Genomic DNA, 15,864 nt, shown 5'->3' with positions numbered 1-15,864 from the left:
TCATCTTCAATTTCTCTGTTTTGTCCACAGGTTGCTTGTGGGGGCCCCTCGGGCAGTGGCCCTTCCATTGCAGAAGGCCAACAGAACAGGAGGCTTATACAGCTGTGACATCACCTCTCGGGACCCTTGCACACGGATTGAGTTTGATAACAATGGTGTGTGTGTTCTCCTGCCCTCACTCAGTGTTCACTTGGCCAGCTCATCTGTGCCACTTGCCCTTGCCACGAGGAAGGAAGGAGTACAAGCACTCGCTCTTGGAGAGAGGGCTTCTTTTAATTGCATCAGCCTTAACTGCTTCTTGTTTGCCCTGAAAACCTTTACCACTTTCTAAACCCCATTCCGATGCACTGTATTGCTGCCCTCCTAACCCTGGTTCCTAAACTGATATGGTGTGTTGATGCTGCCACCTAGTGACATGTTGAAGTTCTACAGGAGGCCGCTGAAAAACTGCATTCAGAGCAGGGAAGAAACTTGAACGTGGGTGTTTTGTACATAGCAGCCAAAAGTTCTCACTTGCTGTTAAAATACTTGTGAGAAAGCCGATTTTAAACTTCAGATCTTTCTGGGTTTGTTTTTTTTTTTTTTTATCCTCACCCGAGGACATTTTTTCATTTTTGTTCAGATAGAGTGGGAGGGAGAGAGAGAGAAACATCAATGTGAAAGGGACACATCAAGTGGCTGCCACCCACACGACTGGGCCGGGGACAAACTGCAACCCAGGTACACGCCTTAGCGGGAACTGAACCCAGGTCTCTCAGGACCACAGGCCAACGCTCTAACCGCTGAGCCAAACCGGCCAGGGCCAGATCTCTCTGAAATGAGAGCTGACTGACATGGATACATTTTGCCCTACTGTCTCAGATCCTGGTGTGTTTTGTGAAGACTCTGTTGAGCAGAGCAATTCGGGTGAGACGCTCCAACCAAACTTAATTTGACATACTTGGTCTAAGTAGCTTTGCAGATTCATGTTTTATTTTCGTGTTCTCCTTTTGCTTTTTCATCTTTTAGAAATGACCCCCCCTTTTGTTTTAACTGATTAGAAAAGAATACATGTTAATTGTGGGGAACTTATAAATGGCATCAATCTATAAAGAAACATCCACTGGTAATCTAGATATAATCACTCTTTATTTAACATTTTGGCATTTCCCTCTGTCTACTTAAAGTGGTTTAATTTTCATAGTTTTGTGATGATGTGAGATTGAAAGACTGTGCCTGCCATGCCTCTTCCCATTGAAAGAGTCTAACTAACAATCACCCATCTGTTTTCTTACTGATGAAAAGTAACTTTTCTGGGCTGAGTAGCAGAATTTACTTAGTTAGACTTGGAGTCAAGGCTATTTAGAAACGTTTCTTGTATTTTTGTTCATTTATTGGTTCATTGCCTGTTTCGGTCACTTTGAAGTCCTAACTATGTGTTTTCCACAGCTGACCCTTTATCAGAAAGCAAGGAAGATCAGTGGATGGGGGTCACTGTCCAGAGCCAAGGGCCTGGTGGCAAAGTTGTGGTAAGTACAGAGGAGTGTGTTCACTCCACAATGTGTGAGTGCCGGGCTTATCGCAGTGAACATTCGACTTCAGAGAATTTATTAAAAAACCTCTACTGACTATCTCAAACTCTAGATGGTCTTAAAACAAAAAAAAAGCAAAGCAAAGCTAGACATGGTCCCAGGAACCATGTAGCTTTTGTAGATGAGGTATGAAAAAAGATGGGAATGGTCATGGAAAGTAAGATCAGATTATCTTAAACTCTCGAGACTTATTCTGAGCTTCTTCAGGTAGACGTGGTAGCAGAAATGACAGGTTCTGTTAGATGGATTATGCTGGATGACCTTGGATGTGGCCCCCCATCCCAGGATTATGATGCTCTTTCTGTGGCTCCTTCAAAATCTGGTTGCTGTAACAAATGTATATAGAATTTTGAGAAAAATTTCACTAAACATTGAATTTTGATATTTAAGGCCTATATTATGGGAAATTGACTTGGACATTGTGAAGTATTTTCACCTGTGTTACATGGAGTATAGCCTTGAATACCCTGTAAAACTATAGAGATTATTTCATGTCCCAAGCAGTGTAATTCTCTCTGCCTTGTAGAATAAACTTGATCTCAAAGTTTAGAGTATAAATTAGGATTTAAGATTATAAGGAGATAGTGTGGGTAAAAGAAAAATGTGTTTTAACCTGATTCCTATGAACATATGCCCGTGATTTCTCTCCTCTGGAACATGTTATTTTCATTAACATATTGATATGAAGATTTATACAGCCACTAAACCAGTTAAATTAAGAAAATGAAATAAGTTATTTCCATTGTTTATGTGACAGGTAGATTGCCTGTGGATTGCAGATTGGCATTCAGTATTCGGATTGGGGCCCTATTCTCTGTGTGAACATAAGACAGATGTCCTATAATTTCTATAGGCTAGTTAAAGGCCTTCTTAGTGACACTTTGGGGAAGATTTGGTGGTTTTGTATTCAGTCCCAGGATGAGGGCACATTTAATATCCTCTTTATTATTGACAGTTGTATCAATTTGTAAAGAAAAACATAAGGGTTGTAAGACTTGTGTGGGCTACGTTATTCCATCTGTTTGCAGACATGTGCTCATCGCTATGAAAAAAGACAACATGTTAATACAAAGCAGGAATCCCGAGACATCTTTGGAAGGTGTTACGTCCTGAGTCAGAACCTCATGATTGAAGATGAGATGGATGGAGGAGAATGGTGTTTTTGTGATGGCCGATTGAGAGGCCATGAAAAATTTGGTTCTTGCCAGCAAGGTGTAGCAGCTACTTTTACTAAAGACTTTCATTACATTGTCTTTGGAGCCCCAGGCACTTACAACTGGAAAGGTATGACGTGTGTGTTTATAGAGACAGAGATTTAGAATGACTACCTAATTTCTATTATATGCACCATGATTTGGTACATTTTAAATTAAAATGTGTTACAAGGTGCTTGTCTGTTATAGAAGTTAGAATAGGATATTAAAATATTTAAATTATGTGATTTAAAAAAAAAAAAAACAAATAATGGTGGGAGTGAATGTTTTAAGAGACTTTTTTCCACTACCAGCAATTTACATCAATTCAAGTAGTTAACATTTTTTCTGTAAGAGTATAATAATTACCATTAGTAGTTTTACTGTTTGCCTGTTTCATGAAGCTGAAAATTTTAATTTTAAGATAATGATCTGAAAACTGGTAAGAACTGAATACTGTCTGTCATGTACAAATATCTGCCTTAATACAGACATTTCTGCCCTGGCCGGTTTGGCTCAGCTGTAGAGCGTCGGCACTTGGACCTATGAGTCCCAGGTTCGATTCTGGCCAAGGGCACATACCTTGGTTGTGGTTCATCCCTTGCCCTGGTCGGGGTAGTGCAAGAGGCAATCAGTCAATGTGTCCCTCTCATGTCAATGTTTCTCTCTCTCTCTCTCTCTCTCTCTCTCTCTCTTTCTCTTTACCTGAAGACAAATAGAAAAGTATCAGGTGAGGATTAAAAAAAAAATACAGACATTTCTTTCATTATATACTATTGTAAAAGGCTGTTTTGCTAATAGAGTTAGAAGGGTAGATGACAAATGAGGGAGTTTTGAGATGATAATTTCATATAACTTACAGAAAAGTTGTTTAATGGTATTATTTAACTAGCATTGCGATGTAGTAAAAGGAGACACTGGGAGGGAGGGAGGGAGAATGGCCCACATTTTTTGACTTGGATGAACCTGGTCAGCTCCTGTAATAAAAGCTTAACTTCTCTGAAGAGATTAGCCAGGTGTAGAAAACCACTGTTTTATAAAGAACAATTAACCTGCCTTGGCCAGTTTGGCTCAGTGGTTAGAGCGTTGACCTGCGGACCAGAGAGTCCCAGGTTCGGTTCCCACTAGGGGCATGTACCTCAGTTGCAGTTTGTCCCCGCCCCGGTTGGGGTCGTGTGGGTGGCGACCAGTTGATGGGTCTCTCTCACATCCATGTTTCTCTCCGCCCCCCTCTATCTGAAGATAAATGAAAGAAAAAGAAAAAAAGAACACTTAATCTAACTCTAATCCATAATAGAGAGAAATACATCTGATTTGGAAATTAGACTTGATTTTGAGAAATGTATTAAAATAAATCCTATGTTATAACATTTTCACTATTCAGGAAAAACTTGGAAATTTTTTCATGGAAAAAAATAGTTTTATTTTAGCAAGAATAGATGCCATACATAGTAACACAAAACACCCACCAATTATGTCTGTTTTTGTTTATAGGAAACATGTTTCATCTGCTTTATAAACCCTGACTTGAAAGGTTGCCATTTTTAAAAACTCACATAGTGGGCTGAGTATCTAAAAATCTTTTTAATGAAAAATTTTAAAAGATGAAATCTTGGTTAGAGTAGAGAACAGATCAAGCTATTAATTTCATTTTTACAGTACTGTAAAGAAGGTACATTGCTTTTGGATGATGGGAAATGTAAAGTATCATCAGGTTCATATAATTTTTAAAACATTGTTTTCTGTAAATTTAGTTAACTTTCCGTTTCCATCTAGTTTCATGGCATTGCAAAGATGAGTCACGCAGATGCATGAGGCATATTTTTATTACTCTTCCTAGAATGACATTTCTTTGATATAAAAATGTACATGAACATGATTTTTTAACTTTAATAACCTCAAAAGCCATCTCTTTTTTCCTGCCTTTCTTCCTTCAAACTCTCCTTGCTGTGCTTAGTGGTAACATGAGGGATGTTTTATTAGGAACCACCTGTTTTGTTTTGTTTCATCTTCATTTTTTTGTTGTTGTTTTTTTGCCATTTCATTCCTTTAGGGATTGTTCGCGTAGAACAAAAGAATAACACTTTTTTTGACATGAACATCTTTGAAGATGGGCCTTATGAAGTTGGTGGAGAGACTGACCATGATGAAAGTCTAGTTCCTGTTCCTGCTAACAGTTACTTAGGTAGGAAGAGAGCAGACGCCTCTGGGGACTCTGCCCTCACACGGCCTTGGACTTCCAGGCTGAGAATAGGGCAGGAGCAGCCAGGGGCCTGCGGCTGCGTGTGCTGGAATTAGATTTAGGCCTTGGTGATTCTAAGGTAATCTGACTGATGCTTGGGATCCTTCCCTTCTAACCTAGGCTCACTAAGTGGGGAGGAAACTTATTTTTTCCTAACATCCTCTGTGCTCTGCGTGGAAGTCTGTTTCCTGAGCGAATGTCAGCCTCTGTCGCTTGAAGCAGGCCGCTCATGCAGTTGTGGGAGCTGCTCTCCGAGCTAGTTTACGAAGTTCCTCCTAAGTGGCAGGTCGACACCCCCAGGCCCTTCCTCTGTGATTGCCTCTCTCCAGGGGTTGGCCCTGCTTCGGGATTGGGACCCGCGTGTCACAGGGCCCCTGGTGGGTTGGCACATGGGCTTCCCAGCTGAGACGGAGCCGGACTGCCGAGGCCGCTTCCAGGACACCCAGATTATGTCTACGCGCCTGTTCCTCCCCTCGAAGGCGTGTTTGCATTACTAACGGGTGTTTCTAAATTATTCATGTGCATTATGGTAATTACACAAGGCTTTTAAAGCTTTAATTCTTGGTATGAGATGACATAAAGAATAATTACTGTGCATTTCTTGGAAAAAAATGTAAAAAAAATTCTAAACCCAAATAATAACTGATTTTTTTTTTTTTAAAGAAAACTACCCATATGCTAAAGATATTACTGGAACAATGAAAAGGAAAAAATAGGTATAGATATAAGAATAATTCTACATGTGTTAAACAGTCTTAAAAATTGTTCTACATGTCAACTATAATTGAAAAATAAAAATTTAAAAATAAATTGTTCTAATTATATAGGTAGGTATGAACAGGTACTGTTAATTAAAAAAACAACTTTTCAAATTGAAAGCTTGGTGTGAAGGCATAGGAGAGGACAGAGAAGAGTTGTATGTATCACTTGTCAAGCACCCACTTAATGCTTTACGGGTCTCATTTGATCTTCCCAACAATGTTATAAAATAAGTATTTTTGTCCCTCTTGCTGGGTGTGTGAACCGCTTTGCAGGACATGAAGGGGACACAAGGCCACACCATTTTCAGTCTCAATTATTAAATATGTTTTTTTCTAAATAAATACTATCAACAAACCAATACTTTATTTGAATATATGTGAACAGACAACCTCTCTTCAAATGCATTATTTAGGGATAAATTTATGGTGAGAAACAAACCAACACCGTGGTCTTTAGGATAGAGGCCCATGCACTTTATAAAGTTAGTTACTATTGGAACATTTGGGTATGGCGGACATTTGCCACTTTCAGAATGGGTTTCCTCAAAAGTGGATGCTTGGGGGAAAAAAAAGTCAAGTTGCTATGGTCGCAGTTTAGTTGTCCGCTGTGCACCTGTCATTTCAAAAAATCAATGGGTTTTAGGAATGAAATGGTGTGCTGAGGTTTCGGAAGCTGGCAAAGACAGTGTTGCCAGGTGCGGTGGTGGCCTCATCATCCAGCCGGGATGGTGGTTGCGCAGTGCCCCTGACCCTGCATAACTGCTTTCTCTTCCGTCTCTCCGTCTCTTGCATGTGCGCAGGCCTGCTGTTTTTGACCAGCGTTTCTTATACAGATCCCGATCAGTTTGTTTATAAAACACAGCCTCCCAGGGAGCAGCCCGACACATCCCCTGATGTGATGATGAATAGCTACCTAGGTTTGTGACCTCTGAGATGACAAATAAATTGTCTTGGTCATGGTCATTTAAAAATTTTTTTTGATCCACACAGAGCATAAATCCTTTTATTTTCTATTTCATTTCAAGTGAAGCATGCATGAAAAGCACGCACAGCGGCGGCTCTGCTGCCCGACGGTTTGCAGAGCCGGATTCGATGGCATCGCCCTATTTTAAACTTGTGGCTCATCCTGTTTTGCAACTCACTTCACAGTTTGAGAACTGCAACAGTAGTGGTGAAACTTTTCATAAATAAAACCCAATAGAAAGAGCAGGCTCATACTATTCTGCAGCTGCCTCGCCTTTCTATAGAAATACTTGCTTAACTTGAATGGTCTTGATATGGGCATTTGTATTTGCTCCCGACTAAATCTTGTATTTGTAATGTGACATCCTACCTGACGCTTTATGATTAGTTGTTCTAATGTTTGTCACCCCCTCCTAACAAATATATATAGATGACAACTCGCTCACCTCTATTGTTTACATAGGTTCTCAAATACTATATCTCATCAATCATGGTTTTGTTTGCATGTTTGTGTCTGAGAACTAAGTTGGTTCAAAACAATGAAGCGCTGTCTGTGGTATATCGATGATGTTAGCACTGTGCTTGCCTGATTATTGCTGGGTATGGATGGTAGTAATCATTTATTATAGCAGAACCCTACAACATGCACTCAGTTACACTACGTCAGGTTGTATCTCTGTATATGATGTGTTTCCCATGATAATTTAGCATCTAGTTTGATCTCCTTTTACTGCACTGCTCGTATTAAAATAAGATTCGAGCTAATTCTTAGTGGACGAATGCTTCACGATTCAGTTACACAGATGCGGCTTAGCACAGGTTCTTTTAAGTCAACACATTTCATGGAAAGCAGTGCAGTAGCCCACTCCTTTGCCATCTCTCTGCTTAGCTCTGAGGCTCTTTCATATAGTAACTGTGATAGCTGGTGGGGAGGGTCAGAAGGAGCGGGGTGGAAAGCAGAAGGAAAAGATGGTGATTACCATTGCTCGATACGTCCTATGAAACAGAATTGATATGAACTGTATTTTGTTTTTCTAGGCTTTTCTCTGGACTCAGGGAAAGGGATTACTTCTAAAGATGACATCACTTTTGTATCCGGTGCTCCGAGAGCCAATCACAGTGGAGCTGTGGTCTTGCTAAAAAGAGACATGAAGTCTGCACAGTATCTTCTCCCCGAGCACATATTTGACGGGGAAGGTCTGGCTTCTTCATTTGGCTACGACGTGGCGGTTGTGGACCTTAACAAGGATGGGTGAGCGCGCCTTGGGCTATTTTACATTTGTAAAGAAATCATTGCTGCTTTGGCTGCTGTGGGTCTAGAGAAGAGCCACCCTTGCAGGTTAGTTGATTCAAGGAATGTTTTTGCTGCCAGATGTTTACCATCCTGTCATGTCTCCTCACTTATATTTTGGCAGTAGACAGCCATTCCCCTCCCAGGGTGTAGGATTGCAGCTTTTTTAGTTTTTAGCTTTTAACTCGTGTCTTGGGAATGGGTCCGTGAGAATTAAAATTTGGGGGGAAAATTAACTCCAAAAAATGACACCTGCATGGTTCTGTTCTGTGGTTTCTCAAGGGGCTGTTGGAGCATCCAGAATGTCCTGCTGAAAGTAGGGATTGGTGACAAACTCAGTTCATAGGTCTGTGGCTGGCGGTGCCAGTTTGGGTCTGGAGTGGAAGATGGGGGGAGTGGAATCTTTACTGGGAGTCTCTCTGTACTTAGATCTGACTTGGGGAACTGGCTTGAAGTTCTTACCCTCTATAATTTTTCTTTGGTTTTAAAAAATATTTTAATCGATGAGATATAAACTCCAGATTTGAGGCCCTTTCTATCGCATCTCCTTGTGTTCTTAGTACCTGGGCTGGTGGTATCTTCCCCTACTTCGATATTTTGGCTGATGGGTCACATCCTTTCCCTCCTTATGTTTTTAGGTGGCAAGATATAGTGATTGGTGCCCCACAGTATTTTGACAGAGATGGAGAAGTTGGAGGTGCAGTGTATGTCTACATGAACCAGCAAGGCAAATGGAAAAATGTCAAGCCAATTCGTCTTAATGGAACCAAAGATTCTATGTTTGGCATTGCTGTCAAAAATATTGGCGATATTAATCAAGATGGCTACCCAGGTAGAATAATAGATTGTGAGATGGTTATAATTTGTGCATAGATTATTTGATTGGTGAGTGCTTGTGGCATCTTTAAAACACTGTACTGAAATGTTTTAAGAACGTAATGTTTGTTAAAATGTGATGTCGTCAACAGATATTGCAGTTGGAGCTCCCTATGATGATAATGGAAAGGTTTTTATCTATCATGGATCCACGAATGGAATAAATACCAAACCAACACAGGTAATCAAATAACCTGCATTTCTACATCAGGGGGTCTTCAGCTTTTTGCCTTGTGATAGACTATTTAGGTTTAAGTGAATTTTCCACTAATCATGTTCTATTTTATAAATCTACAATAGTATGAAGTCTATGTTTAAAAATATATTATTTGAAGATAGCTTGGAAATAGATATAAATGCAATGACTTGCTTGTCTTAAGAGTAAAATGTCTTTGGTAAGTGAGAAATCAAAGTAACCCAAAGGAAAAGACTATTCTACCCTGAGAGCATAAACAGATGGAGAAGTGACATCTTTGCTTTTGTAGCTACTAAGTGGAGGTGAAACCAGGCAAATGAAAGAGATGATTGTAATTGCATGGAGGATTCAGACACCAAGAGTTAAAAATTGCTTTTGAGAGCCCTGGCTGGTTTGGCTCAGCGGTTAGAGCGTCCGCCTGCGGTCCGGAGAGACCCGGGTTCGGTTCCCACTAAGGGCATGTACCTCGGTTGCAGTTTGTCCCCAGCCCTGGTCGGTTGTGCGGGTGGCAGCCACTCGATGTGTCCCTTTCACATCGATGTTTCCCTCTCTCTCTCTTCCTCTCTCTCCCTCCCACTCTATCTGTACAAAAAATGGAAAAATGTCCTCGGGTGAGGATAAAAAATAAAAAATAAAAAAAATTGCTTTTGAGAAAAATAAGACATTTGGAAGGCCGTTAGAGAGGTTTGGTTTGAAATACCCTGACTGACTTAACGTAATATAGTAAACAAGCTCATAAACAATGGGCTTTTTAATTCTTTAAGGTACAAAGTAAATCAGGTGACTTTTATGGAATCTGTGAAGTATTGTATCATGTGTATACTTATTTCTGATTTATTTATAATTGAATATAATTTATTTATAAGCGGATGCTTAAACTTCAGTTCAAAAGAAACTTGTGTCTTTTTCAAAGCATGAGTAAGCAGCTCATTTTGGTGGCCCGGTGTCCATTCTGATGACCTGTTCTTTTCAGGTTCTCGAGGGAAAGTCACGCTTTTTTGGATATTCAATTGCTGGGAATATGGACCTTGATAGAAATTCCTACCCCGATGTTGCTGTTGGCTCCCTGTCAGATTCAGTAACTATTTTCAGGTGTGTTAAACATGTTCAATAATTGAGTTACACTAAAATTTTGACCTTTTGGATAGAAACTTGTAATGCCTATACTTCAAAAGACAAAAGCTGGTATGAATTTTGAAGGTTTTTCTTTTGCAAGTCATATAACAATGTAAAAAAACAACAACAAACTATTTTGTAAAATCATGCCAATTTTTAACTAACTGAGAAAAAGGTCAGAATTGATGACTAAATTAATATGTGTATGTGATCAGGGAAAAAGTAATGGTTTGTGTTATGTTAATAAATATCAGTCCTGGACCCTTGGCCTTCTGAGCTGTCGGGGTGGGGGGCACTGTGTGCCTTCTTAGGTTAAAGCGTTCACCCTGTGTTTTACCTGGTGGTTCTTTAACAATACCTTTAGGCCCGTTTCTGTTTGTCTGTGGGTATTAACCTTAAAATAGTCAATGTTTTTAAAGGTAGAAGAGTATATAGACATTCATCTATTTCAGCCAAATTTCCATCAAAAAGCAATTTGAATTTGCTAGTTCTAGCTTGAGATCTAACCCTCAGGTATCAAGAAGACTTGACTTCCTGTACCAAAATGTGGTAACCAAATCTTTGCCAGCAAATAACCTATCTTTAGTTAGTAAAATACTTGCTTCTGTCTGTAATCGATAATTTAACATCCTTACTTTCCTGTCCTCGTAAATTGGTTGACGGTGAACCCTGTAAACATGTTTCTTTTCTCCTCATAGATAGTTTGAAAGTAAATTGTCGAAATCTGTTGATAGCAAAAGGAAAACCAGCTCCCTTGTTTTACGGACAAGGAGGTGGTGGCCCAGGACTACCTTGAGCTTTTAAAGCTGAAACATGCAGGAGCAGGGTGTAGCACCTAGATTCTCCCAGCCTCGGTCCCGGGCCTTTTCTGCTAAATCATTCTAGAGCTTCAGGGTAGTTAATAAATAGATGCCAGTAAAGTACAAGGCAGCTGGGCCAGTAAAAATGTTTGTATGTGTTAAGAGACAAAATTTTCATGATTCATATATAGTATGCATTTGGAGTTGTGTGTTCAAAAAACAAAGCCTTGGCCGGTTTGGCTCAGTGGTTAGAACGTCGGCCTGCGGTTCGGAGAGATCCGGGTTCGGTTCCCGCTAATGGCACATACCTCGGTTGCAGTTTGTCCCTGGCCCTGGTTGGGTCGTGTGGGTGGCAACCACTCGATGTGTCCCTTTCATGTCGACGCTTCTCTCTCTCTCTCCCTCCCACTCTATCTGAACAAAATATTGAAAAATGTCCTCGGGTGAGGATTTAAAAAAAACAAAACCCTGCCTGGGTGGCTCAGTTGGTTGGAGCATCGTCTAATCCACCAAATTTGTGGGTTCGATTCCCAGTCAGGGCATATACCTACGTCGTGTGTTTCATCCCTAGTCAGGTTGTGTATGGCAGGCCACCATACGATGTTTCTCTCTCTTCCTTTCTCCCTGCTTCCTATCTCTCTTAAAAAAATAATTAATAAAAAATATATCAGGTGAGGATTAAAAAACAAACAAATAAAAATGGGGTTTAGACCAAAATGTATGTTAAATTTTTTTTGTAATTTATGCCTTAATACTATGGTATCCAAAACACTTTAACATTTGTAGCAACTGGTTTTAAAAGACCTGCGAATTTTTGCCTTTTAAATATGCTCTCAAAACTTCGAGTGTGTCTAGTTAGTATCTTAGAAAGTGGCAGCTGCCCATATGTAAAATAACAAGAGAAAGGTCAACATTTCAGGGAAAGGGAAAGGAAGACAGGCTCTGGGCAGCATTTGCCTTCGTACTGGCTCCCACCTTCCCCATGAGTGTACGCGTGCCCTCTAGCCTCCTGGTAGGTTGATTAGAAGTTCAATCCAGTTGTTTGGAATCGGAATGCATTTTCCTATCAAAATACTTCTCCAGGATGGCTGGGTTTGCCGCAAGCCCACTCAAGTCAGTCCAGCTGAGTGCGTGTGGTAGTGAAGCCTGGAACCCGTTCTGAGTTCTGGCTGGAGAGCGATGGAGGCGAGAGGTATCTCCCTTGTCCCGCTTGCACCCCCAGCCGCCATGCACTTGCATGGCTTGTGCCTGTGGCAGAGGTCAGGTCACAGGCCAGCGGTGACCCCTCAGGCTGTGGGGAATAGAGGGGAATATTTATCCTACAGATAAATTCAAATGTGTGCTGAGATGCATGTACCAGGATGTTTGCTGGAGCTGAAAGCCTGAAGCAGCACAAATGCGTACCGATTAGGGACTGGTTCAACCCACGCTGGGAGGTCAGCGCAGTGCAGCGCCACTAGCAGAAAAACCCAGGACCTAGACCTGTGTGAACAGATATGAGAAGACTGGAAATATTAACAAATGGGAAAGGCAGCAATAGGCAGGAAATTTCCCATTTGAAGAATTAAATGTGTATTTTTATATTAAATTTTAGACAGTATTTTTAACCAACACAAAGACTGTAACGTGTCTGGCAGGATGTATGAGAGTTTGTGTGCTTGAGAGTTTGGGTGGGGACGAGGACCCTGTTTGCCTGATAGCCCTGGAACTTGGACACATCGTACCCACTACGCTTTTAATTTAAAACTATTCTTAAAACTAGACCATTTTGTAATTTTAAATGTTACTTAAATTTTTAAAATAAATATTGTGTAATCAGTTTTTAAATTACATTTAACAGTTACTTCCTTCAGTCATTGGGGAGACAAATTGCGGGGGAGCGTTTTCTGTCTTGCGGTTTTTAAGGTGTTTCAGGCAGCTGAGGATGCCATCTGTCTACGAATTAATTCACCGCACATTCAAGGTAGCAAAGGCTGAGCTTATTTCTTCCTTTGTCTTCAGATCCAGGCCTGTGATTAATATTCAGAAAACCATCACGGTAACACCCAACAGGATTGATCTCCGCCAGAAAACGGCCTGCGGGGCGCCCAGCGGGATCTGGTGAGAGTTTGGCCGTGTCCACTGCACACGTCTGCTTTGTGAGGCCCGCTGCCCTGACGAGCCGCAGGGAAGGCTGGGCAGTGGGCAGAGGGAAGAGGAATCTGCCAAGTGGATATATAGCAATTTGCTGTCAATGACCAGTGGGGGAACTTGAGAGCTGGGGAACGTGCTGTGTGTGTGTGCTTTTTCCCTGCCGCAATAATGCACCTTCTAAAAACGTGTGTTTAATTTTATACAGCCTCAAGGTTAAGGCCTGCTTTGACTATACTGCCAAACCCACTGGTTACAATCCTTCAATATGTAAGTACCTGGTACATTTACAAATCATTTATTTTCTGTCTCCAAGGTCGAAAGTTCTGCATAAAGAATAGAAGAATAAAACTGCAGTGGCCACAATGGGTCCTGAGTTCTTATGTTCAGAACCCAGGCTGTCTGTTGTCCACCCTTTAGTCGGGAGGACCAGCACCTGTGGGAAGACTCTCCATTTGGTCCCCATTTGAATTTTCCAGAGCAGATGGTGTGGGAAAGGACTCATTTACTACCACAACTGTTTCCTCCGTCTCTGTCCTTGAACAGCCACGTGGAATATTGGTTCTGTGGTTGTGAGGTGGCGGGTAGTGGTTTCGGGAAGAGTGACTGCAGGAGCCGAGTCCTGCGGAGTAGTCGCCATTTACCCTCTGCTCCGCCCCCACCCCCACCGCCCGACCCCACCGGACACCCAAGCTGTGTCCTCGAGGCTGGTCTCGGCACTCAGGTTCTAGCTTTGATGCTGACAGACCCTACAACTCAGCAAATCCCTTAACATTTGAGACAACCATTGTATTTTATCTTTATTTTATATATATATTTTTGGTACGTGCCCCTAGTGGGAACTGAACCCGGGACTCTCTGGTCCTCAGGTCCACGCTCCAACCGCTGAGCCAAACCGGCCAGGGCAACATTTAGTTTTTATATTCCCATTGATAACATGCCTCTAATAGGAATTACTATGTAACACTGTGTGGAGACCAAATGAGAAAATGTGGTGAATGCAGTTTGTTATTTTCAGGGTCTCATTCTGCTCCTTTCTTGATGATCCAAACAGGATTTTGCCCCAGACTTGACTGGGCTAACATACGAGAGTGGTTGTCAGTCACCTGGCCCTCTGGTATGTTTGAGTAGCACCTACCGCTTCAGGTGCCAACCACCTGCTCCAGCTCTGGCACGTAGGTGGGCGTGTGGGGATTGAAAGAAAATCTGTCACCCAGAAAGGAAGTACAAAGAGTGAAGGTGATTTTCATCCTGGGTCTGGCCAAGGTCCCAGTTGCTGTGTTTTGTGGTATAGCTGCCACCAAGGGAAGCTGCTAGAAGGACAGGTAGTTCTGTTCTTTCAATGTTTTTCTGTTTTTCCTCCACCTTGAGATAATGAGTTTTCTTCTTGTTATCTAAACTACTACTCTGTTTTCTTTATTAAAAAGATGTCCCTTTCACTCTCCCAGTATTTGGCAAGTAAGTTTGCCTTCACCCTTCCACGCTATCGTAAGCCGTTTGGCCTTCGTCTTGCTAGATTTTAAGCTCTCAGGTGGTTCCTTCATCCCCCTTGTCTGCTGGGTGGCGTCCTGCTGGATCATCTCCGTGGGACCTGTGACCCGGGCCTGACGCATGCTGGTGTTGGTGGCTCGTGGCTCTGTGCACAGGCCGATCGTGGCCTTTCGCTTTTCCTTTGATGCAGCTGGCACTTCATTGCATAGAGAAAACAATTCTTTGTGTGGCTTCTAATGACAAGAAAACGTCTTCCATGGCTTCTCACTCTCTGGCCTCCTTTCAGGATCATTTGTGTTATTTTTACCCAAATGCAGTACCTTAGCCTGCCTGCTCGGTCACGGGCCCTTTACCATGGTGTTTGGGGGTGGGTGAGAGAGACGAGGAGAAACGGTGATTCTCTGGGGGGGCGAGGAGAGGAACAGGGAAATATTTTTATTCTGTCCGTCTGTCATCTCAAACCACTCTCCGTTCAATGATAGATATGAAACCTCATCAGGGCATTCCTTGTTTCCCCCCAAACCAGCATTAATTTTATATTATCTAACTACTCTATTAACCAAGTGTTTGTTGATAGCCTATTATGAATAGAACTTTTTCCTCTGAGGACAGTTAGAGAAAAACTGTTTTCATTGCCTGTATTTCCTTAGTATTGGCAAATTCTAAATCAAATAAAACAGAACTTCTACAAAGCTGTGTAAGTTAATACATCCGCAGCATGTCCCAGTGTCTGGGAACGGGAGCCTATTGTTTGACCAGGCTGTCTTAACTCCACAGCCCTCGCATGTAGTGTTCTGTACGTAGAGATATTTATAATTGAGCCTTAATGAGTATTCTACTTGGCTTTCCCCTCAAAAGGTCGGTGAAGGTGGCCTGCAAGGATTTTAAGATGATGTGAACTGTCTGGAGGGTTAGGGAAGGTTAAAGTGGTTTGGGTCGATAAGCGGTTTTAATGCACCCACACCCTCCCCTGCTTTTGCTGCGAGGGGCACTCAGCATGTGAGCCCTCTTCTGGTTCATTGTGAAGTTAGCAGGTCACTGATAAATGGATGATGTCAAGGCTACAGAGGGCCTAAAATGGAGGCGCATTCCATTTGGCGGCTGTGACATTTAAAAATTCTTTAGATGGACACAGAAATTACTGTTGAAAGTGTCAGTGTTTCTAAATTTTGGTCTTACACATCAGAAGTGCAAATGGCTTCAGCATAAGAATAACATCTTGGGGTGTATGTGT

General features: G+C 41.7%; 1 protein-coding gene across 2 annotated transcripts in view; it reads left to right on the top strand.

Annotated features, from left to right (window-relative positions):
- Window positions 1–15,864, top strand: part of ITGA6 (integrin subunit alpha 6) — a 77,333-nt gene that overhangs the window by 37,433 nt on the left and 24,036 nt on the right. For both annotated transcript variants that reach the window (XM_036254100.1, XM_036254101.1), the window contains exons 2-11: window positions 31–155; window positions 1,429–1,508; window positions 2,600–2,855; window positions 4,818–4,949; window positions 7,769–7,982; window positions 8,660–8,853; window positions 8,990–9,078; window positions 10,067–10,185; window positions 13,011–13,109; window positions 13,348–13,409. In XM_036254100.1, the coding sequence (XP_036109993.1) occupies window positions 31–155; window positions 1,429–1,508; window positions 2,600–2,855; window positions 4,818–4,949; window positions 7,769–7,982; window positions 8,660–8,853; window positions 8,990–9,078; window positions 10,067–10,185; window positions 13,011–13,109; window positions 13,348–13,409 (1,370 nt within the window). The remainder of the gene's footprint in view (window positions 1–30; window positions 156–1,428; window positions 1,509–2,599; window positions 2,856–4,817; window positions 4,950–7,768; window positions 7,983–8,659; window positions 8,854–8,989; window positions 9,079–10,066; window positions 10,186–13,010; window positions 13,110–13,347; window positions 13,410–15,864) is intronic.

Source organism: Molossus molossus, unplaced genomic scaffold (assembly GCF_014108415.1).
Source record: "Molossus molossus isolate mMolMol1 unplaced genomic scaffold, mMolMol1.p scaffold_m16_p_11, whole genome shotgun sequence".
NCBI classification, from domain to species: Eukaryota; Metazoa; Chordata; class Mammalia; order Chiroptera; family Molossidae; genus Molossus; species Molossus molossus.
Note: the sequence above shows the minus strand (reverse complement) of the source record. Positions and strands in the feature narration are given on the sequence as shown.